Below are 24,402 nucleotides of genomic sequence, written 5' to 3' on the forward strand. Positions count from 1 at the left end.
AAAATTAAATTACTGTGTCCTATAATAGGAAGGTGTTTTTACCTCTAATAAGAAAAACTGAAAGATACAATATTAAGATTATCATGCTATTGCACATATATGAACAGAAACTATAATCCTATGGTAACTTTATCACAATAGAACCTGAAATCATATCTAATTTATCTACTCTCTAATCATATCTACTAATGTTAAATACATCATAAAACAAACTACAATTTACATACTTTTAAATTCAGAGAAATACTATATTTAGTATTCTTGTACAAAATATGAAAAAACGGATACCACTTTTATAACTATGCATTGTATGCCGAGGGGGAGCCAGGAGAGAGTAGCATCAGTTAGCATAAAGAGTGGGAGCAAGAGAAACAGCCAACATATATGATATATGTTAGATTAGAACTGGAATATTGTTGGATAATAATAATAATAATAATAATAATAATAATAATAATAATAATAATAATAATAAGGAAACTACAACCAAAAATCAGCTCAAGGGATCACTTCTGTGGTGTCCCTGGTTGCAACAGTTTTGTGTTTGAGTTTTATGCTAAGAAGCCGAGGATATACTGCATCACAAATAGCTGGATTTTCTTGTTTGAGTGCAACTAGCCAAACAGCGAACAGCCACTGAGACAGAGAGTTACAGAGACAGGCAGTGAAAGTGGACAGTGTGTCCTCTGTTTCTTAACATAAAACTCATTGCTGCAGCACAAATGTGATCTCCTTAAACAGATTTTCAGTTGTAGTGTCCTTATTTTCCCCTGAGTTACCGATTCTGTCACTAGTTAGCTAACATAAACTAGTGTCTATTAACTGCAACCAACCACATTTCTTACTGACAGAAGATGGTGCTGAACATGTTCTTAAAACTTTACAGAGCTACATCGATTTCAGTTTTTGAGAGTAGGGCTCAATGGTGTAAATTAGCCTTTATATGTGTAGCGTTTCATGTCCCCTTTAAGGCAAGGTCATGAATTTACCATTCCACAATTAAGTAGAGAGTAGGCTACTGAATTGTAGTCGTTATAAAAAATTACACATGCATTTCAGGTAGCAAATCTCTAAATCTTTTATTTTCTCCAGAAGGTCCTCCAGCTAAACAATTATATAGTCATGGTCCTGCACTGGTCCCATTGCTGTTTTGGTATTCCACTTTCAACAAGTAGGTTGGAAGTTGGGTTAAGCAGGTGATGATGTGCCTGAGGCTCAACACCAACAAGACCGAATACTTAGAGGCTGGCCCCCAGACCGACGGCACGATCAGCGTTGATGGAGAAGATCTGGCGAAAGTACCTCATTTCAAATACCTCGGATCGATGATCAGCAATGACGGCGATATCCTACTAGATGTACGAGCCAGGATCAACGCAGCGTGGATGAAATGGCGCCAAGTCACCGGCGTCCTGTGTGACCGAAGAATGCCCAATCGCCTCAAGTCAAAGATCTACAAGAGTGTAGTGCGCCCCGTCGCCCTCTATGGATCCGAGTGCTGGCCAGCCACCGGAAAGCACGAACAAGCCCTTCACACGATGGAAATGCGGATGCTGCGATGGTGCCTAGGCCTAACACGATGGGACCACATCATGAACACCGACGTTAGAAAGAGGATGGGAATCGCGCCAATCACAGATAAGATGCAAGAAGCGAGGCTGCGGTGGTACGGACATGTGGTACGGAGCGATGAGAACTCAGTGGTGAGAACAGCACTACGGCTCAGCCCCCAAGGACGTCGACCTAGAGGCAGACCAAAGCGGAGATGGATGGACCGAATCAAGGACGACGTGAAGAAGATCGAAGCCGATCTGAGCGACGCCCTTGACCGACCCAAGTGGAGACGACTTTGCTGAAAAGCGGACCCTGCAACCGAGCGGGAAAAACGCTAGGAGGAAGAAGAAGATGTGCCTGAGGATGGAGTCCCGTTTTTCAGCCGCCACACTGTTGTTTGTCAGTCTTATTTTCAGCACTTAAGGTCCAGCTCCAGCATCCAGTATCTGATTGTCTGCCTTCTTAGAGTGGTCATCAGGCTCCTCTGTGACTTTCTTGTTTTTTCACAAACCTTCAAACTAAAGTCTCAATTTCCTTGTCTCCCAGTGTTCCTTGTGTGGCCCAACTTACCTGTTCTCATCTAGCTGGTCCATTCTCTTTGGAATCCGTCAGAGAATTACCGCATCTACTCACCTGTCTGCCCTGGCACAAAACAGATCAGTGCTTCCCTTCCAAGTATCCTCCCCAGATCAGCCATACTTGTTATTAATCTCTGTCTCTCTTCCACAGCATGTCTTTTATCCTGTCTTCCTTCTCTCTCCCCAACCGGTCGCGGCAGATGGCCCCGCCCCTCCCTGAGCCTGGTTCTGCGGAGGTTTCTTGCTGTTAAAAGGGAGTTTTTCCTTCCCACTGTCGCCAAAGTGCTTGCTCATAGGGCGTCATATGATTGTTGAGTTTTTCTCTGTATGTATTATTGTAGGGTCTACCTTACAATATAAAGCGCCTTGAGGCGACTGTTGTTGTGATTTGGCGCTGTACAAATAAAATAGAAATGAATTAAGTAAAACCCTCTGGGACAATGCTGTGGAAGTCTTGTCTGTAGGTTAACCTGAGCCAACCTGCCTCTTCCTCTCTCTCAGTGGTTCCAGTCCTCATAAGCCAAACGGTCCCCAGGAAGTCTCGTAGCTGACATCTCCTCCAGTATTTCTTTGTCATTATTTAATAAATCTCTCAAACTTTTAATTTGTCTGCACTGCTCTAGAGTCCACTACTATTTTGGTGTATGACACATATTTGTAATATTTGTTGTGTGTTCTTATTATCTATCTTAAATATCTTAACAATCTCAAGTGTTGCTAAAATAATCTTTCCACTATAAAAGCCTAAAACCATCTGCACTAACGGGGAATGACACACACAAACACATTGAAATCTTGTCCAGGAGATTTTAGTTCTGTCTGTTTAACCACCAAAACTACTTGGTTAGGCAAATACCATGTCTTAAAAGTAATCTCTTACAACATTAGAAACACGTTAAAACCCTTAATTTTCTTGTATATCAGTGTGGTGCCAGTCCCACTGAACCTTAAAGGTGAAAACACTATTTACATTTCACTATGTATTTACTATTCACAGGAGGGGAGGAGGTCACGTTTTCTGTCCGTCAGTTCATCAGATGCTTCCAGTGACATTCCAGTTAACTTCAGCTGACATCTAAAGTCTGCCGTCTACTTCTAACATTTTGCAACTGTAGGCTCACTGTAACATTACACTTCGACAACATCAGCCTCCAATCTCATGGGACCATAAACACACACATAAATCAACACTCACGCCTTCAGGATTTCCTGAGGCAAGATTCACTGATGTCAAGCCGTGACATGGGTTGAAGCTGACTCTAGTGTGTGTTGGTGTGTGACAGGCTTTAGGACATGATAACAACTACTTCTAGTTTTGTTCCTTTTTCACTTTATACATCATGTGCATGTGATTTTTCTTGTTTTTCTTCCATTGGTCTGCAGGTTTACACTTCACTCTCTTCCTGATATCATTCCCTCTCTTGCTTTGAATCTGGGTGCTGTTGCCTCATTACGCAGAGCCTGAAGCTAAAAACATCCAAAGGGGGAACTATATGATCACAGCCTCTTAAACTTCCTCACTGTATTTTTCCTTTATTTATCTCCATCTTTTGTCTGCGTCTGTTGGGGGATGGTGGGTGTTGTGCTTCACCAATGTGACAGCAGGGTTTTCTCACTTCACTACAGATTAATTAGCCTTGAAGATCAAACAACGAAGAGCACATGGCACAAATAACCCCACCAACCCATGTCCCCCCCCCCCCCCCCCCCCCACCCCAGAAAAAAATTAAGACGGTCCAAATCTGTCTGAATGTGGATTGCTTTGTGCCATCTGACCAGCCTGCGATCAGACACTTTATTGGAATACAAAGGTAGCCTATCACCCATGGGAATATTCTCACCATCTGCTTATCATACTGGAATCAGAGGAACATGTTTCCTGGAGCAGTTCTGCCAGAGGTGAGGGTGTTTGACATTTCAGTCAGCATTTGTTTCACGGAGCACTTGCATAAAAATATAAACTAGAGATAGGGGCTTAAAAGTTCCCACATTGATGTGTCAGAGTTTGTTGGAATGGAATCAGATTAACGAGACAAAATGAGATGAAAACCCTGACAGGGCCTGAAGAAAAGCTAGAAAGTTGTTATAGTCTGTTTAAAATAAGAGGTGATCTTTTCTCTTTCTCTCTCCCAGCAACTCGCTTGTCACAAGGGGTCAGCCCAGCAGGCAGCCTTTACACCAGATACTCTTTCTGATGTAACTCCAAAAGGGATTTGTGTCCCCAGTTGGAACTGAACCAAATGCAAATGTATAATCCAACACAGTTAAATTTATAGACTTCTTTATATATATATATAGTGTAACGCTAATGAGTTACTGCTCAGTTTAACCTGTGGGTATGTCGCCACCAAGTGGTTAAAATAATGTTAACAACGCAGAAAATTGTAATAAAAAAATACACTGTGTTCAAAATTATGAGAGCTGTCGATACTCGTTGAAAAAATAATAAAATACAGTTTGAAACCACTTTTTTCTTTTTTGACTGTGATGTGTTTAACAATTGCTTCCTGTCTGGTTTGTAACAGGATAGGAACCATCATCTGTTGCTAGTTTCTTCAGGTGGAGGCGGACGAGTTATTGAAGGAGCGAATCAAAATGGCGAACCAAGAGGAGTCAGTGAGGGAGTTCGTCGCTGTTACTGATGTGGATGAGGAGAGGGCCCGTTTTTTCCTGGAGTCTGCCGGCTGGAATCTGCAGGTACGGCTTTTCTGTGATCTTCCATGGAGCTGCGGTGGACTGTATGAAAGACCCTATGAAGGAAACTCAGGTTACCGGGCAGGTGCCAGACCAGTAGCTCGACGGCTAACGTTAGCCGGGTTTTGCCGGTAATTTGTGCAAGTCACCCTTTGACAATGGCCGGACTGCTTCTTATCATCAGCAACAATTCACGCGTGCAGTTAGTCAGCTGATAGCGTCACGCGTGCAGTAACTACTGCTGTGTTATCATAAAGAAGATTGTCCATTAAGTGTTGTCTAAGCTGGTCTGCCGTAAACCTATTGACTCATGCTAGCTAGCGTTAGCATGCAACGCTAAATAAAATGGTTATTATTAGTAGCCACCTTCCCGGGTCGTATGGGCTGCTCCATGGGAGAATAACGTGTGGGGGGGGGGGGGGGGGGGGGGGGGGGTTTAGGGAAATAAACGCATATCCACAGTATTTGCGTGGTCTGATACTGTAAGATAACACAGACATGGGCAGTTTCTTCACTGTACCAGCGTCGTCAGTGTACAAAGACAAAATAAGTCAGTGAAACTGTGGCTAAATCGCTTAATCCTCGAGAATGTTTGACGTGAGCTCTTGACTGACGTGTTACCGGAGCGGTGTACTGTAGCATCTGGAGCTCGTCAGATATTATCTTACTGTCTGCTTCGTGCTGTCACATTTGCATGCTCGTTTTGCATCCTCAGCTTGCACTTGCCAGCTTCTTTGAAGACGGAGCCGATGATGACATAGTGACACTTCCCCAGCCTGAGGGAGGCTCCTCGGTGTCCCGATCCGCAGGCCCCAGGTATAGTCTCCATCCAGCCTGTCAGTGCTTTAATCACAATGTAATGGCACAATTATAAGAGGGACGTTTTTGTTTAAGTACAGGACACTTGTACATGTATTTATACAATTGTATCGTCCAGTAGTCAGCCCAGAGTGACCTCCTTCAGAGATCTAATGCATGAAGCAGAGGATGAGAGTGATGAAGAGGAAGGCCAAAGGTAAGTGTGCTTCCCTCTTGTCTGTTTATCTTCAGTGAGTGTGTGGAAATAAGACCACCGCTCTCTTAGGCTGAGTTACAGAAAAGCTTCAGTGTGTCTCAGTAGGGTTAGGGTTAGGGTTACGAGCAAAGGAGGTGAATACCTTTTTGTGCCGGAGGCCTTTCAGAATGGGTGTGACAGATGTTGCTGTCTGTTTGAGCTGTGGATGGATGGTACAAAGTCACACCTAGCTGGCGTGGTTCCAGAATGCACCAAACTATTTTTGGTAACACCTCATTCTCTGGGAGCTGGTCGCTTTCCTGCTGTGTCAACAGATTCTGCTGCTGGATCAGTGCAGTGGACTAGTTGTTAAGGGGACCGTGTGGGGGTACTGATAACCTTCATAGTCATTTTTCATTTCATCCAAGCAAACAGAGCTAAAGAACACAGTATTTTATTCCAGAGTCAGTAATGATGTCATTTATAATTAACATTTCTTCTGGTTCTGTTTCTCAGTGCACAGTGGCTTCTGGGATAGTTTGGAGGAGGGGGGAGTGTCTTTATTTCAATATGTACACAGCTCAAAATGAGTGAAGGGACATTCACACATTGCTGTATTAATCAAAGTCAGTTCAACTTCAGGGATATCAGTTGATCCAGTTAGGAAGTGTAAACCATTGTGAATCCATTTTACTGACTTTGGTGCAAACGACATTCACAACAGGTGCAGTATACAGACAACAACAAGACCAGGGAATGGTTTTACAGCAGCTGCTCTCTCTTTACCTCTGATGTTAATTGTTTTCTGTAGTTTTCCTTTTGTTAGTAGTATTATCTTCTATGGTAGCATGAGACAGTACCTGTTGTAGAAATGGTGCCGTATTTCTTGAGAACTTCTTGACAAGTCAGTCTACAGGACTACCTGTGCAACCTTAAGGAGCTGTCAGTACAGTCACATGCTACTATGACACCAGCTTTAGAAAATAAAAACAGTTAGGAGGGATAAGAAGAGAGCATTGGTCTGCAAAAGCTTTCCCTCTTTGTTGTTGTCTTGTTGTTGCCTCCACAGCACACCTGTTGTCAGTTTCGTTTCATGTCTATCATTTTTAAGTTTGTTTCCATCCAGGCGACACAGTTTAACATGCATAAGAATTATATAATGCAGCACTGTAGATTGTGCAGTTTTCAAGTCTGGTTACATTGGTTGTCTTGCTGCCTGACTACTAGAACAATGTGCACATAGTTGGCTACCCAGACACCCGTCTCCAGTGCAACTGTATGCTCATCTTATTTCTTTGTTGTCCAAACAGCTGATACGCTGCAAAGGACTACTCAGTAGAGATGTTCCATTTTCTTTTGCCTATTTTCTTCATTATGTATCAAAACTTTAAAACTATGAAAAGACACATTGAGAAAAGTGCTTTAAATTTGCGATTGTTAAATGTTTGTACCTTTAGCTTTGATTACAACTTTCCACTCTATCAGGTTGTCACATGAAGCCAGTCCAACACCCTTGAATAAGTTCTAACATATGGTTGCTTTTCTCACTCATACAGTTACTGTGCTGAATGGTCTGTAGTCCATTCATTGTTTCTAGATCTAAGCACTTTTCTCCCTTCTTCTCAGTTGGTTTCAGAATTGATTTTTTCCCCCTGTAGATCCACCATGAAGGCTTTATTCAGTTTTCTACACACAGTTGAGATCTGTCTGAAAGATTCTGAACTTGTCTTTCCTGTGGTGATCCTCCTACAAATTATTAAATAAAACCATGTACACTTTATAGTCCAAGATGTAGGAGTTACCTGACTAGCCTGTTTGTAAGGAAAAGGATAGACAGGAAAGACCAGAGCTAGCTGGTTAGCAGCAAGTTGACTTTCAAAATAAAAGCCAGGAGACTGTTGAATAATCAGTCAGTTGCCTTGTGTTCTCAGGTGGATGAAAAAGTAAAGATAAATCACTAAATGTGTTTTTTAGTCTACCCAAATAAGCTTACTCCTAAAAATCACACGTAAACACACATACTATCCATACACCAATAGACTTAGTTTATTTGTCATACCTCCAAGAGAACAGAACCATCTGCAATTATTTTACTTGTGGTCAGTACCTTTGCTCTAGACACCAACTGTGAGCTGGAGGACCACTCCGACCAGATCCTGTGCTGTGCCAAGCTTATAAAGGTTGCAGCACAGAACAAGGATTACTGCAGCCAGTTGTCCATCAGCAAGACAAGAGACTCACTGTAAACAGTCTTTATTGGGCACAAAGGACAAGGACTTTAGTTTTTGCACAGAAACACTGTTGTTTTTCAACCTTTATTTTGCAATTATGGCTTTATTATCCTCACTCTCACACTGTGACATGCGACCCTGTAGAACACTATTCTCTCTCTTTCCCCAGAGTGGCTGTTGTTCTGTTTATAAAAGACTTCTAACTAGCTCTATTCCCACCCTCTCAGGTTTTTTGCAGGAGGATCAGAGCGCAGTGGGCAACAGATTGTGGGACCTCCTAAGAAAAAGAGCTCCAATGAAGTGGTAGAGGATCTATTCAAGGGGGCGAAGGAACACGGAGCTGTGCCTTTGGACCGCAGCGGGAGAGGACTGGGGGAGCCCAGCAAAGCTAAGGTGAAGTATAGCTACTGTGAACAGCTGTCCATGACAGGCTCCTTCTCTTCTATGTTGCTCCTGTTAGCAGATTTCTTTTGTGTCTGTAAATCAGTTACTCTGTTCTGATTGTACTTTTTGTTCTAGGCGTTTGTTGGCGGAGGTTACAGGCTAGGAGCAGCCCCTGAGGAGGAGTCAACTTATGTGGCTGGTGAGAGGCAAGCTTCCAACAGGCAGCAGGATGTGAGTGTAGATTATTTTCTTTCTTTTTGTGGGTAATTCAGTCCTTGCATTGTTTCCTGTCCTGTGTTTCTGAATCTGCTCCAAGGTAGACTTCAGTCAATCAAAGCCTGGGGCTCTTACGTTTATAGCAATAAAACAAGACAGTAACAGATGAAGGGTGATCAATCCTGTTCCAGGAATCCAACTAATCATTAATCAAATCCTAAAGAGTGTCCTGATGAGTAGAGTCACATAACACCGAGATGTTTGTTTTGTTGCTTTGTTATATAAACTGCACTCACGGCCATCTCACAAAGCATACCAGTGCTGAAAGGCATGATGCACTTAAGTTGTTGTTCTGAGAGTATTTCAAAAAGTATATTGGCTCTAAAAGTAGCCCATAAATCTGAGAGAATATGTAGGCAGAGTAGAGGTCTCTTTAGCCACTAAGACCAGACAAATCCTGCAGGGATGTTGCACTATTACAGGCACTCTGTGGCAAATATGCTGCAATTATGTATCAAGCCTGAATGCACTCTGCAGAGCACAGTTTGCCTGAAAGTATATAAATGCATGTTTCAGCAGCACCAACAGTACGAAATAAAAGGAGCTGATTTTAGAGCGTTATTCTAAGAAATCATCACTAGATTTGTTAGAATAACTATATTTAACTGCATTAATAATGCAAATCATACACCTAACCTAGGAGGCCTTTAGGAAGCATCCTAGTCAGAGGCCCAAACCATCTCAGCTGGCTCCCTTTTCTTTGTGGAGGAGCTGCGCCTCTGCTCCACCCAACCAGCCTTTAAAGAAAAATAATTTCTGATGCTTGTATCTGTGACTTTGTGACTAGTTAAGGCTAGGAACGTAGGTTGAATTGTGAGTGGACAGCTCGGGTCTCTTCAGAGCAACGGGTGGGTACAGCGTCTCATTCAGTGCCTCACCAATCTGTCTGTCAGTCTCAAACTGTGTGTGTGTGTGTGTGTGTGTGTGTGCGTGTGTGTGTGTGTGTGTTAGGTACATGTGGTGCTTAAGCTGTGGAAGACCGGTTTCAGTCTGGATAACGGTGAACTCAGAAGCTACGATGATCCTGGAAATGCCAACTTCCTTGAAGCGATCAGAAGAGGGTGAGATTAGCTGAAATCTATTATTTGTTTGCAATTTCAGTAATTTGCTTTTCGGCTCGTCTTATGTCCTGATGAATGTTAGTTCCACACTCACCCGTTCATCCTCATCCCACAGGGAGATTCCTCTTGAGCTGAGACAGCGGTCTCGAGGGGGCCAAGTCAACCTAGACATGGAGGACCACAGAGATGAGGACTTTACCAAGCCCAGGATGGCCTTCAAAGCCTTTGACGGTGAAGGACAGAAGCTGGGGAGGTGAGGATGACGTTTGATTTAACATTGTAGCTGTATTGTCTCTATTGTATGGTTTTTAAAAAAGCACTGACTGAGCTCAGTGCAAGCTTCATTCATATAAAGTCCAGTGAACCAGTCTGCCTCGTTTTTCAAGTTATCATGAATCATCTGGATGAATTACTGGTTTCTATGGGTCATAGAAACTCCAAGGTTACTAATAACCTGCATAAGTCATGCATGTTGACGGTAAGTACAAAGAAGACCATTCCAAAGCAATGGTTCAATCCTGACATTTGTATGGAATCATTCTGGATACGATGTCTTATCTGTATCATTAATCTTGAACGTACCACAGCAAAATTAAATAACCCACGACTGTCGAAGCTTGGAAAATCTTCTCATCCAAAGTTATTTCCTGGAAGAAGTCTGTAATATATATCGAAATTCTCACTATTTGATTTTCTTTATTTATTTGTGGATGGGGATATTTAATACTTTTATCAGTTTCCAGAACATTGTTGTGGTTTATAGGCCGGTGATTATCTGAAAATAATACAATCTCAAGCTAAAAACCTTTTCCTCAGGCCATGAAATCGTCTGCTGTCCACGGGACTGCAGGAGCATGTAATTTGAATAGTTAAATGTTTGATTGAATACAACCCCAGTAAAATCGATCAGCAAGCAGCAAATGGAAAAGCAAAACCCAAACTAAAGTGTTTCAGACAAATGTTTGGAAAATAACTGCAAACCAAATCAGTAGCTACTTTATTCTTCAGATGTGGACATTCATGTATTTAAAGTATACGTTGTGTATGTTTTGCATTCATAACTTCTGTTCACTTTGGTCATGTTTGGGTTTTTTTTGCCCTTTTCTCTCCAGCGCCACACCAGAGTTGATTTCAGCTCCGCCCACCTCCCAGCAGGACCAAGCTGCCAACGAGGCCCAAGCCAGTGCCTCAGTGACCCTCGACCCCTCCCAGCCCGTCACTAACATTCAGATCAGACTTGCCGATGGTGGCAGGCTGGTCCAAAAGTTCAACCATACCCACAGGTAAAAAAAATTTAAGTTGCATGTGTTTCTGCTGGACGTGGATATGAAGAGGACAAGATCTGTAGATATTTGGTCCCAGTTATGCAACCAGTCCTTGTGATTGTTAAGGCAGAGACATTGTGTTGTTTCAAGTGTCTTATTAGGGACACAAGGTTTGGGGGGTTGTAAATCAGTGAATCCCTGTCTCATAAACCCAACACACTGTGATTTTACACCAATACAAACCATGTTCTTAAAGAAGAGAGAAAGAAACAGATACACAAACTGTGGTACACGAGTCTGTAGACAACATTTAGCTTGGTCAGTGCTACCAGCCTAAATAATCGAAGAAGGTGAAATCAGTCCTGTATCAAAGAGTAGAAGCTAACATTGTCAGATTTCATCCTGTCATATAACCCTTCTTTCCTGTCCTGCCGTGTTCTTGTGTCTCTCAGGGTGTCTGACCTGCGGCACTTTGTGGTGGCGGCCCGGCCCGCCATGGCTGCCAGAGAGTTCGTCCTGATGACCACCTTTCCCAACAAGGAGCTGATGGATGAGAGCCAGACGCTGCAGCAAGCCAACCTCCTCAATGCTGTAATCGTCCAGCGGCTAAAGTGAGGATGAGAGAGGAAGATCAGCCCCATGAACCCTCTCCCTGTCCCCCCTCCTCCAGCTGCCCTCCCCCCTCTTCCACTCCTCCCTCTCCCTGCTGCCCTATCGAGGGTGGAGAGAAAACAGACTTATGTATGGACTTCTAATTTCTCAGTTTTGTTTTTCTAAAGTGAAACTTAACACTCTGCTTCACAGCCCTGTCCCCCCAAATTCTCCCCCCTCTCCCTGTCTGTGAAAGACGGTAACGGGGACGAAACTAAAAATCTTCCAGACTGGAACAGAGTTCATGTAAGAGCCTGTCGGAGCCTGAAGATGCAGTCTGAACGACAGTTTAGTTATAAAGGTGTTCACTAAAGATTTGTTTGTTTTCCATTAACCCATCTTTTCTTTTTCTATAGACCTTAACTCAGCCCATCAGCTGTCAGTAGCCGGTGCTTTGGCAGATCCACACCGTGACAGATTCTCACTTTGATTCTGTCTCAACAGCACAGACCAGAATCACATAACCAAAGCCAGTTTATTATCGCATGATGACGTGGCTTTGTACAAGTTTCCATTTCTCTCCACACATTCATGTTGGAGAGAAATGGGTGATGATGTAACAAAACATCAAGGATTTTTCTCTCTCCAAACAAACCTGTACCAGTAGCCTTACTCTTCTTTACGCATCTCCACAATCACACCTGTCCATTTGTTTAAATGAAGATGGAATAATTTTTTTTAAATCAACTCCTTTTATCACTTCCTTCTCTTTTTTTTTTTTTTTTTTTTTCACGCCGATTGTAAGATTGTCCCAGTTAGACAGAGGCATTTTGATATATGAACACCAATTACACATGGCTTTATTATTAAACCAATGGTCGAGCAAAAGAACATTTAGATTGTAAACACTGGTTTGTGTTAGCGGAAGTTGAATTCTTAAGATACACTGACATCTTCTATGCATCCTGGGGCAACACAAAAATATGTTTGGACCTCTGGTGAAATAAATCCATTTTATGGTTGATGTATAAAGAAATGATGGTCTTGTGTTTTTGTTATTGTTAGTGGGATATCTGCTGCTTTTATAAAGTGAGAAAACATGAATTATAATATGCTAGATAATGTTAGCATTTCACCTGGGGGACATCAGTGAGTTTATCAGTGACGTAACCACATTTCATGTTGGTTTTCTAATGTGTAAATCCCTCCATTTGTCAGACTTCCCAAAAGAAATTACACATGGACCCAGCAAAGGTGTGTATACACCTTATTGCCAAATACCGCCATTTCCATTGTCAGTCTGGCACACAGACTGTATCTAAAAGAAGGATGTTGTCACAGGTACGTCGCCCTTCTGGATGTTTTGGCTGTCAGAATATTTGGTTTGTTTTCAGGAGTGACCATATTTGGACAAGAGGCTGGAAGCCTAAGTTATTGCATGCTAGCATGTTTGGTTAATAAGGTGCATCAATGAACTGCATGAATGCAACATTAAACACACATCTGCTAGCAACTACTAAGTAGCAGACTTATCAAATACTAAGACTGAACTCACCAAAACTGAAGCAAACAGATTCTCTGCATCTGGCAGCAGGTTTTATTATTTGTCCAACTGTAATTAGCAGAGGTAAAGCTTGGCACACAGCTGCCAGCTATTCAAAGTGGCTACCTTCCTTAACAAAACAAAGGCATTCTAAAAATATTTACCCACTGTATAGCACTTCTTAAGAAAATATCTGTAGAGTCTTGGTTTCTGATTATTTCTGCTGTGAGGTTGAAAATTTTAAAATGTAAGAATTGAGAGGAAGGCAGATGATGTGGTTTCTAATCTAGGGGTCCTCCTTGGATTTGGGCATGCCAAAAGGGAGGGAGACGATCCCAGCTGGACATGAGATTGTCAGTTGTGTCTCTTGGCTGGCTTCGTTCCTAGCCTCTTAGTGCCCCTTTGGAGAGTGTTGTGTGGGAAGAGGGAGGTCTGAGCAATCTGCAACACATGGTAGATGGATTTATGGAAGTGTCAAGCTTTGTGTAATATCTGACTATTGATCAGATCTGATGGGCCCCCTTTGTTCTAATAGTGTTTTATTGTTTGTCTTACGTGACTCACTGTATAGTGTTTAGATCTAAGAAACCTAAAATCATTCTCATGAATAAAAAAAGCTTCCACTTTAAATATTTCCTTTCCTGTTCTCACATACAGTTTAAGCTTACTGTATTCTGAATTAAGATGAATTAAGATCTCAGAGGCCACACACACACATCCACGTGGACTCGGTTGGCATGCAAATATTTTATAGTGACTTTAGCATAACAGTCTCAACTACTGCGCTACAGTTTAACGATAATAATAATAATAATACATTTTATTTATAGGTGCCTTTAAGACCCTCAAGGTCACCGTAAAATAGTACAAGAACAATAGCAACAATAAAATAATATTTTAATAATAATATAATAAACATGGCAAGATAAAATTTAGACAAAGTTGAAAAAAATGAACCATGGAGAATGAAAAAACCTAAGAAGCAGGTCAGTTCTGATTCTTCTTTCAGTCAGAAATGAATGGCACGTAACTTTTTTAATTTCTTGCTACGTTGTGCTTTTGCATTTAAGGAGCACTTGCTGGTGCCCAGAGTAAACCCAGTGCGCTGTGATCGGTTTTTCCTTTTTGAAGGCCTGTTTTTCTGTTATTTGTGAACTTTTTTAATCTTGATTTTTTTTTAAATCACAAGATAATATCTGAACAATATATTATTCACTTTTAAAACTGATTTTATTTATTCTAATAACATTCATCTAAATATGAAAACGGGTGGCCTGTGGCCGCCAGGGGTCCGTTCCAGTGATTTAGATTGGGTTTTACTTTGGTGGTCGTGGGCGGAAGTGTTGATGTGAGCCATTGACGCTAGTGTGTGTGTGTGTGTGTGTGTGTGTGTGTGTGTGTGTGTGTGAGAGAGAGAGAGAGAGAGAGAGAGAGAGATGTGGAACATCCGCCGGAGGAGCGCGCAGACAGACTGACTGCGGGAGGAGTGTTGCCGTGTTCAGGGACAGCAGCAGCAGCTCCAGGACGCACAGCGCTGAAATGGGAGTCGAAATCGAGACCATCACCCCCGGTGACGGTAAAGCCTGCTGTACATTTTAACGTGCTTGCGTGCAGCCATAGAAACAGCGCCTTAATTGCGTCATGAGCATGTTATGTTGAGCTCCCTTTTGGCTTCTCCACAGGACGGACTTTCCCCAAAAAAGGACAGACGTGTGTGGTGCATTATGTCGGTGAGTTTGACGTGACAAACTTAAACTGTACGTGCACGGACACACTGTACACGTTAGGCACACCGGCGGGTTCACGGGAAGGCCGTCCGAGTGGAGTAACGGCTGTGGGCACTGTGTCCTACACCCGTTCTGAAAAATAGCTCAGCGTGATAATCCTGAAAGTATCGCAGGAGATGATGAGAATCCTCGCAGGGACGCTGTGAGGGTTGGATTAAGAGCAACGTGCAGCCGGACAAAGTGTGCACAGCAGACATATTTTGTGCCTCAGACCTTTCCAGGCAGTGATTTCTCAGTAGGGCAAAGAGGTATTACTGTCAGTCACCGACCGAGCTGCGTGGAAATTTAACCCCTTCGTCGCGTTTCTACTCCCCGCACATTCGGTGTGTTGGGTAGGTGAAAACGTGCAAAGCAGCATCAGCAACAGTAGGTGGAGTTGGTGGTGGAGGTGGTGGTGTGTCCCGGGGACGGTGCTCTAGATTCACCACTGCGTAAAATAATGCGCGCCTCAGTCTGGGGCCGACCGCTCCATTACAGCCTCATGAAGATCACTGGATGAATGTGGTCATTTGTCTTGTCTGGATAATTAACAAATGAGGAGGTGGAGGGGGGACGCAGACTGATTCCGCCGCAGGGTTCACTCAGAGGACCAGACAGACAGACCAGAGGAGCCCAGACAGCACGGTTTTAAATCCCGTCTGATTTCCAGCGCTTTTCTGTCTTTGTTGGAGTTTCTCTGGGGTCGTTGGGGGGTTGGGGGTTGGTGGCGTTTAGCTGAGCCGATTATAACCGTCTGGCTGACTGTAATAATAGCAGGCTCAATCCTCTACTATTTTCTGGAGAATTGCACGTTATGTGAACAACACTGAATGTTGGTCACTTCGCCACTCTGAACAAGAGTTAGCAATATCAGTCACATCTTTTATTTTTAACCCCTCCTTTGTGCCACCAGGATAGAGCTGTAGGACTGATGTACAGCACAGTCTGTGGCTAAGACTTATTTTCTGTGTTAATTAATATCTCAGTTGTCTTTTGGTGGGGTTTTTTTTGTGTTTTTTTTTAAGAAAAAATGTTTAGAAAGGAAGAAGCTTATTACAGTTCACTGGAGTCAACTTGGATGGCAGCATAAAATGTTTTGTTGTCTAACTAATAATCCAAAGCCACAGGGTGCAGATGAAGACTGAAATGGTTCAATTTATTTAAGTTTTAATTATATAGTGCCAAATCGCAACAGCAGTTGCCCCAAGGTACTTTATATTGAAAGATAATGATCCTTTAATATTAGAGTAAAACCCAACAATAGAAAAACCCCTTATGAGCAAGCACTTGGCGACAGTGGGAAGGAAAAACTCCCTTTTAACAGGAAAAAACCTCCGGCAGAACCAGGCTCAGGGAGGAGTTGGGTTGAAATTGAACATCATACTGTGTTAAAAAAAGTCTAAAGTAGTGACTGGGGCGATCGTGGCTCAAGAGTTGGCAGTTTGTCTTGTAACTGGAAGGTTGCCGGTTCAAGCTCTGGCTTGGACAGTCTCGGTCATTGTGTCCTTGGGCAAGACACTTCACCTCCACCAGTGTGTGAATGAATAGTGGAATTGTAAAGCGCTTTGAGGGCCCGAAAAGCGCTATATAAATGCAATCCATTATTATTATTGATAGCATAACTGATTGGCAAAAACAATAGTGGATAAAGAAGGATTATCCAAAATATGAACACTCGTCCATGACAAATTGTCGACATTAGCAAATTGGTAGCACCGTTTAATTGACTAATGACGTATACTTGACCTATTAATATTAACAAGCCTATGAGTATAGAGTTATTAACTAATAAGCACGGGGTTTCACAGTCAGATCCAGCCCTCACTCGTCACATCTGGTTTCAAAACACTGGTGATAGAGAAAAGTGACTAACTATCCAGTGAGTGACTGTGTCCATCTTTTATACTGGCTCTCATTTAAACAGACTAAGTTTTGGCAACATATACCCCCCAACCCCCATTAATCTCTAGTTGCCGATCAAGTCACACATCACTTACTAGATCCTTCTCACTTACAAATCCCTCCATACGCTGGCCTTCAGTATCTGTCTGACCTCCTTCACCCGTGCACACCGTCTCAGATCCTACGATCTTCAGCCATGGGTCTGTCCCTCGCTCTAACCTCTGTACCGCTGAGCTTTCAATGTGGCAGCCCTACCCTCTGGACTCCTCTCCCATCTGAGCTCCGCAACGCTAGCAATGCAATGCTAAAACCGTATGTTGAGGTTTAGCAGTCGGTTGTGTGCATGCTAGCAGAATTTGTGCAATCAAATTTGTGGCTTTTTCTATTGCCAAAGTTTTGCATAAATTAAAATTCTCCTCAGATAGTGCTATATGAAAAACTAATTTATTACAAGCCACTCATAGTGGAGCATGAAGTTTGTGGATCAGCAAAGTCATTGAGAGTTTTCTTGTGGAAATTGCACACTACTTCATGGAAATCCTTCCTCGTGTTGCTGTTGAGACGTAAAAGCAGTGGACAGACTGACAGATATCATTAGCATGCTTTGCAGTGTATTAAAAGGGAGTAACATGTAGATCATGTCGTGCAGTTCCCAGCATACTAGACTACATATTTGTCTGCACCTGTTTTTAGTTTGGCAAAGCGTGTTGCCTGGTGAGACAGACATAACTCACCCTGTAACACAAGCCTCTTTGCTTCGAGATTATGTAACATGAAGTCAGAGCTCATTTGGGCTTTGCAAGGCAAAGCATATTTTTTAAAACTTGTTTTTAGGCTTGAGACTGCATTCTCTCCTTTTTAATAACCCACAATCTGCAGGATTTCCTCTCTGAGCCGTCTCCCTTCCTGCAAGCCTACAAAGTTATCTTGACATGAAACAGGATATTCCGTTACACAAGCGAGTCTTTTTTTGATGCAGACATCTGTATGAAGATCAAAACTTGGTCTGTCTGGGAGCAGCTCTGCATCCAGGAAATGATCAGCGTGTGAGAAAGTCATTATTGGGTTTTTTGCACTGCAGTGCTCGGATCGAATGGGACCTTTAGCTTGTCCAGATAATCTGATATCTAGATTTCCAGAAGAGGACAGGACACCCCACCGTGCCGCTGGGATTACAGGCTGCATCTTGCCAGCTCGCCTCCTGATCTGCGTATCGATATGTGTTATGTTGCATCAAGCAACCACACACACAGACACACACCCTTCCACGGTGGTGGTAATAACAGTAATAACGATGGCGGAAATGGTATTGGAGGGCTGCTATTCTGTGCACCCATGCCTGCATCTTCCTGACTCACATTCAAACCCACCATGCAGACAGCTGCAGCTTCTATTTCTGAGATGCTGAGAATCCCTTTATTTGTGCGCTCTGTATAAACACAGCAGAGATGATGGATGCCAGAGAAGCTTGGAAGACATCACTGTTTGCAATGGTTTTATGAAACAACTTGTACACGTTAGATATTAGCCGGCCTGAACATTCTGTGAGTGATTAGTCCTGTAATTGTTCATGTTCAGGGGTAATGGCTGGCTTTTTCAACAGCAGGATGAGGGCGTGCACCAGCAGCTGTTTCTGTTTCTCTCACACACTGTACTTCCATCTTACCGTTTCCTTGTTTGCAGGCTCTCTCACAGACGGACGGAAGTTTGACTCTTCTCGTGACAGAGACAAGCCTTTCCGGTTCAAGATTGGCAAGCAGGAAGTGATCCGAGGCTGGGAAGAGGGTGTAGTGCAGGTAGGCTGGAGAACTTTGGGAAAAGGTAAAAAGGTTATTATTAGTAGCGTTACATTTTTCCATCATAGACTTTACATGGTGGGTTAGCACGTTTTAGTTTTATATATTCATCCCTCCAGTGATACCCACCTTCAGTTTACTAGGCCATAATATTCTCACTTTTATTTGGGAGGTTAATTTGCTGCTAACCATTTTGTATTTTCCCTACTAGCTGAGTCACTGGGTAGGTTACTGTTGTGGCGGTCTTCAATATCCATCTGCTGCTTTGTAGGAAGGATCTAGTCCTGTGGTTGGAAAGATTCCAACTCCACTATCTTGGACTGCTGCTGGTGTTCGTACTCCTTACTGGAGATCTTCTGCAAGCTGGAAGGCCACCAAACTGGCTCATGTGCTGCAGTTCTAAGCTGTACAACAGAAGAAAGCTTACTTCACCAGCTGCAGTCCAAGATGATGGAATTTAACTACAACATTCACTGAAGTTGATGATGATTCAATAAAACATGGATACATCTATGCTCATTCAGCCTATTTTCAGTCTCTGCTGAGAAGATGGAAATAACAAAGCTGACGTGTTCCACTGGTTTTGTAGTTCTTTTGGAGCCGGAAATAATAATGGATTGCATTTATATAGCGCTTTTCGGGCCCTCAAAGCGCTTTACAATTCCACTATTCATTCACTCTCACACACTGGTGGAGGCAAGCTACAGTTGTAGCCTGGGGCAGACTGACAGAAGCGAGGCTGCCATATCGCACCATTGGCCATCACCAGTAGGCGGAGTGTCTTGCCCAAGGACACAACAACCGAGACTGTCCAAGCCAGGGCTCGAACCAGCAACCTTCCGATTATAACACGAACTGCCAACTCTTGAGCCACGATCGCCACGAGAAGTGACCATATTTACAGCCGAGGATGGTGTGCTAAGTTATCACCATATGCTAGCTAGTTTGGTTAGCAGACATGCTGTTGCTAATTAGTCTGAACACTAAAAAAAAAAACAAAGAATTTCAATCAACAGTTCAGGGACTCTGATTAACTGTCTGCTAAGCGGCGCATGGGCTGGACACAAAAACAAAAGAAAAAAACAGTCTGACCATGAAAGCAGATATATGAAAAGAGGTAGTGCGAAGTAAAATTCTTACCGGGCAAAAAATGAAAACTGAGATTGCATTTTGCAAAATGTCTTTTAACTTCTGCTTAGGCTATTTGCAGACTTGCAGTCCAACAGATTCATTCACGATTAGCCAAAACGACCCAGACTAAAAACAGCCTAAAAAAACTGACTTTAGAAAGGCTCCAGGACCAAAAATCGTGCCCTTTAGAGTTTGCTTGTTCAGACGTGTTCATTGTTTCCTGTTTATAAACAGTATCATTATACCTGGAGCAAATGCCATAAATGCCATAGTTTCTGCTACTTGTCTGGTTCCAGGTCATGTAACTAGTTAGTTGTATTACTGTCAATTATGAAATTCAGCTGGTTAAAATGAGGTGGTGATGTCAGTGATATCAATGTACCCGCTCATGTGCTTTGTAAATAAGTGCTGAGCTTATTGTTCCCACTGGTTTTACATTGGACTGACTTGATTGCAGAAAGGAAATAAACATTTTATTATGTGTCTTAAACAGTCTTAAATTTGTATCTAGTACCCCATACGGAAACCCCAATACAGCACATATAAAATAATGATCAAGCAATGAAGCTAAAGCTGGTCTATAAGCTGTGTGAATTTATTCAGATGTCCTCAGAGGACATTCTGCAGTGTATTGTATGCCACTGGATCAGATTCTGGGGGAAAAGTCATAAAGCTCAGCAGCTTCAGCAGTCATGATTTAGAGGCAAATGTAACTGGGATGGTTTCAAAGAAGATGTATTTTGCTTCTGTAACACATAAATTTATTGACATGGTTCCATTATCGAGTTTTCACTTACCAAGCTCTCCATTAACTCTGTTCCTCTGTGCACCAACACAGCAAGGACACAGCTCCATATCTCACCCGCTCAGCCGTGCAGCATTTAGATGAGGTGGCTGGTGCTGCCTGTGTGGACATCCTGTATTTTTAATGGTAGCAACTTCAAGTTCTCTGTGTGCTCAGTGTGATCTTTAATATACCCACAGGGCATTTAGATTGATTTGCTATTGTGCAGTAAAGCAGTCAGAGTAGATGCACTGTGGATAAGATTGAGGAAAACTGAAGCATCATTAGTAAACAAGATATTTTTACTGTCCCCTGTGGCTTATTATCTAACTTCCACTGCAGAGACTACATTATGATCCAATTAACTGTATTTTCTAGCAGAACAAGTGCTCAATAACAATCCATTGCCTTTGTCCTGTTTCTGTCTCCTCCTCTTCATCCTCCTGCATCTAGATGAGTGTTGGTCAGAGGGCCAAGCTGACCTGTTCACCTGACTACGCTTACGGAAACAAAGGCCATCCGGGCATCATCCCACCTAATGCCACCCTCATCTTTGATGTAGAGCTGCTGGGTTTGGAGTGAAACAAACCCGCTGGCTTTATTTATTTTTTTTAATGTTGTGTAAGTAGTCTGTAAAAAGTCACAGTCTGATATACATTTAGCTAGCTTACATATTAAACACAGGGCAGCACAGCAAGTGATGAATGGACTGGTTCTCGTATCATGCATTTCGACTCTACTTGAGCACTTGGAATGCTTTATACCCATTCATGCAAGCACTTTTTTCCTACACTTAATTGCTTTCCATCTAAACACACACATTCATACTCTGACGAACACCCTGGAGAGCAACTTGGCGTTGCCCAAGGATTCAAATAAAAAAATCAGCCACCCAAAAGCCCCATAAACTCATAAGGCTAGAATACAAGGGTTGTTGTTATTGAGAAAATAACTGGTAGCACACTCACAAGTTCAGGCTGTCCTAGAGCTTTCCTCTCACCACAGATGAGCTGTTGTTGTTGTACCTTTGTCATTTTAATTTTTTTCTTTTTGTCCTGACAGGACACAACTAGCCTACTTTAACACAGTACCATAGCATAACAGTTGGCTAGCTTCTTCAGTAGCTAGTTTATTATTTCACATTACATGACATATTGTAGCTGCAGCATGTATTGAATTCACTCACTACCTATTATTATAGCATTTCATTATGTTACAGAACTAACATATTCACACATGAATATGAACTGGCTAAATTTGGGTTAAAAACTGAGCTAATGTAGCTATAGTTATAATGTAGCTAGTTAGCTAGTTATGGCTACATTCTAACTTTCTTTCTGGGCTCTGTTTTTTTAAAGCCTCGGTGTTAGCATTGTTTTCTTCTACTTCAGTGGGTGGTGTTTTTTTTCTAGCTTTAGTTTTTAGCTGACATTCAAAAGCTTGGTTTACAATCTCCTAAAACTCTACAGGTATAACACAAAGACATAGATACCCCATAATTAGTGTAATTAATACTAAAAAATAGAATTTAATGACAGTGAATCAGCTTAGTGGATGTGACACCAGACAGCTTTGGGCCACTCCCCTAACTTTAAGTGTTATTAATGTGGAAATTAGCTATAAAGAACAAAACCATTTCTCCAGGTTGTAATGTTACAGCTAAAGCTCTGTTTGTAGCCAGTTTATACTGGCCATTAGAGGAAATGAAGTTTTTGGCTTTTAATTCTGTAACCTAGAAGTTGATACTTGTTTTTAATGTTCATATATATCCTATATTCCAAGTTACCGTCTCAGTTAAATCCAGTTTGGATCCCAGAAGTGCACCTATTCAAATATGTTTCACAGCATCCATTTAGCATTTATGCTTAATTGACTTCCTACACTCCTTGTTTTTACCCTTACCCCTGAATTGGTCGTGGCAGGAAGTTTCATCCTGTTTAAAGGGAGTGTTTCCTTCCCAGTTGCCAAATAGGCGATTGTCTGGTTGATGTGGGGGGTTATCTTATTCCATTAAGTGCCCTGAGTGTATATACTGCTGTTAAACACTTAAGCTTGATAAGATGACTCTTAAATCTCAATCCAAACTAAAGTGTCAGAGGTATCTCCATCTGTACATCCTAAAATGTTTTTAAACAAGATGTTCTCCTTCATGTTGTCATCACAGGGGACTTCCTACACGGGCGACCAGGAGAGAAGCTAGGAGAGTCTGCACTTGAGGCTCAAGTCAATATTCCACTACTTATTTCATCAAACTATGACAGTTTGTGTTATTTTGTCTCTGTGACTGAGTTGATTCTGTTTTTCCATCTTATTCTTCCTCCTAGAAAAACCATGGGTCATAGCCTTAAAAACCTCCACGTTCTTAATCTTAAAATGCTAATTGAATTGCTTTTCTTTGTGTTTTAGAAATGTTGTGCATGGTTACGCTGAAAAGTACATAACCAATGAACCACTAGCCGAAACATTCATCTTTATAAGTCCAACCCATACTGATGTTATATGTTTGACAGCTTGTTGTATTCCAAAAAAAAATAAAGGAAAAAAAAAAGTACAAAAACATATTAAAAGCACACATTTTTATCCCTGCCCAGCTTCAAATTGGGTTAAATAGGCATAAGGTTAAATTTAATGGCTACTTGTTGTGAAAGTCAGGGAAGGCCTTAATGGTGCGACACAGGAACGTAGTTTCTGTAAAACACCACTGTGTTTACTTTTTCATTGAACTTGCGAATTTAAGCTGGCACAAAAGAGAACAAGTAACAGTTGTAGATAGCTCTCATGTGTGCCTAAATCTTCTCACCAGATACACGGTTACTACTTTACCCTATCTGCATGTTGTAGGCCTGATGGAAACTTAGTGCGTACATGCTGAAAGCTTTGCATCTGATTTTATTATTACTGCCTTCTCATCTTGCCAAGTCTTTAAACCCCATTTAAAGCCATACACAGGTCGAACGGTGCAACAACGGGATTTGTGGGAGCACGTGTCAATTGGAAGTTTGGTTATTTTTGTCTTATAAAAATAGGATGGAAATGTTTGAAATCAAGGGGAGGGTGTCAGTCAAATTGCAACCTCCCTGATTTATTTTGTGGATCAATTACAATTGTGTATTTTTTCAGATGCTCACTTTCTATCTCTAGAATCAACATGGCTGATGTTCAACCTATGACGATAAATTTTCTTCTTTTTTTAGTTATATTTTATTTTTTTGCCACTGTTAAGTACCACACTGCCTAACTGAAGTCTGTGTTGTCATAAAAAAAGTTGCTGACACACAGGCGTCCTTGTGGTTTTTGTATCTAAAAAAAAAGTAGTAGTTTTAAATGGAGTTTAAATGAAGGGATTTGCTGGCCTGGCTGTCTGATATTGACTGTTGATGTTGCACATTGGCCAAGCTGCAACTGGTGTGACAGCAGTCCACCTATGTACTGTGTAGTTCTGTGCTGATGCATTACTGTATGCAGGCTAAACCAATGAAGACATATTTAAAATAAAAGAAGTACTCTCCACATGCCTATGAAGTTTATTTTTGGCTTTTTTTTTCTACTCCACTGTATTTGATTTATTACCATTTGGGGCGTGACAAAGTGCAGACCAATCATCATGCTTCAGAGGCTGCCTCTGTTTATTGACTGCTGCTCACTGACCTGCAAGCCAAGGGTGGGGTAACCTAGACAACTAAACTGATGAGCAGCTTATATAATAAATTGTATTAACATTAGATAAACACTTTAAAAATCAATAACTTGTGAAACTATTTTACCACAAGTGCCTACAAGCTAATCATAAATACCAGCTTAAATAAAAGCTTTTGTGCATATTTTTTATCTCTCCTAGAATTCCACTTGGTG

General features: G+C 41.9%; 2 protein-coding genes across 3 annotated transcripts; both read left to right on the plus strand.

Moving 5' to 3' along the window:
* Positions 1–4,676: 4,676 nt before the first annotated feature.
* On the plus strand, positions 4,677–12,664 carry nsfl1c (NSFL1 (p97) cofactor (p47)). Of its 2 annotated transcripts, none has more exons than XM_085258542.1 (9): positions 4,677–4,829; positions 5,542–5,642; positions 5,764–5,841; positions 8,279–8,444; positions 8,571–8,666; positions 9,663–9,772; positions 9,888–10,025; positions 10,885–11,055; positions 11,490–12,664. In XM_085258542.1, exons 1-9 carry the CDS (start codon positions 4,728–4,730, stop codon positions 11,650–11,652), a joined length of 1,125 nt encoding a protein of 374 aa, XP_085114668.1. In that variant the 5' UTR covers positions 4,677–4,727; the 3' UTR covers positions 11,653–12,664. The 2 variants fall into 2 exon arrangements, with proteins under 2 accessions (XP_085114668.1, XP_085114669.1); XM_085258543.1 differs by having other exon boundaries at positions 5,767–5,841.
* Positions 12,665–14,591: 1,927 nt separating this feature from the next.
* fkbp1ab (FKBP prolyl isomerase 1Ab) lies at positions 14,592–24,062 on the plus strand. Its single transcript, XM_085258544.1, has 5 exons — positions 14,592–14,747; positions 14,854–14,901; positions 18,523–18,635; positions 21,004–21,171; positions 22,715–24,062. The coding sequence occupies exons 1-4, from the start codon at positions 14,711–14,713 to the stop codon at positions 21,130–21,132; spliced, it is 327 nt and encodes a 108-aa protein (XP_085114670.1). The 5' UTR covers positions 14,592–14,710; the 3' UTR covers positions 21,133–21,171; positions 22,715–24,062.
* Positions 24,063–24,402: the final 340 nt, after the last annotated feature.

Source organism: Mchenga conophoros, linkage group LG20 (assembly GCF_057382185.1).
Source record: "Mchenga conophoros isolate Kocher_MC1m ecotype Shallow Benthic linkage group LG20, M_conophoros_male_GT1.1, whole genome shotgun sequence".
Taxonomy (NCBI): Eukaryota; Metazoa; Chordata; class Actinopteri; order Cichliformes; family Cichlidae; genus Mchenga; species Mchenga conophoros.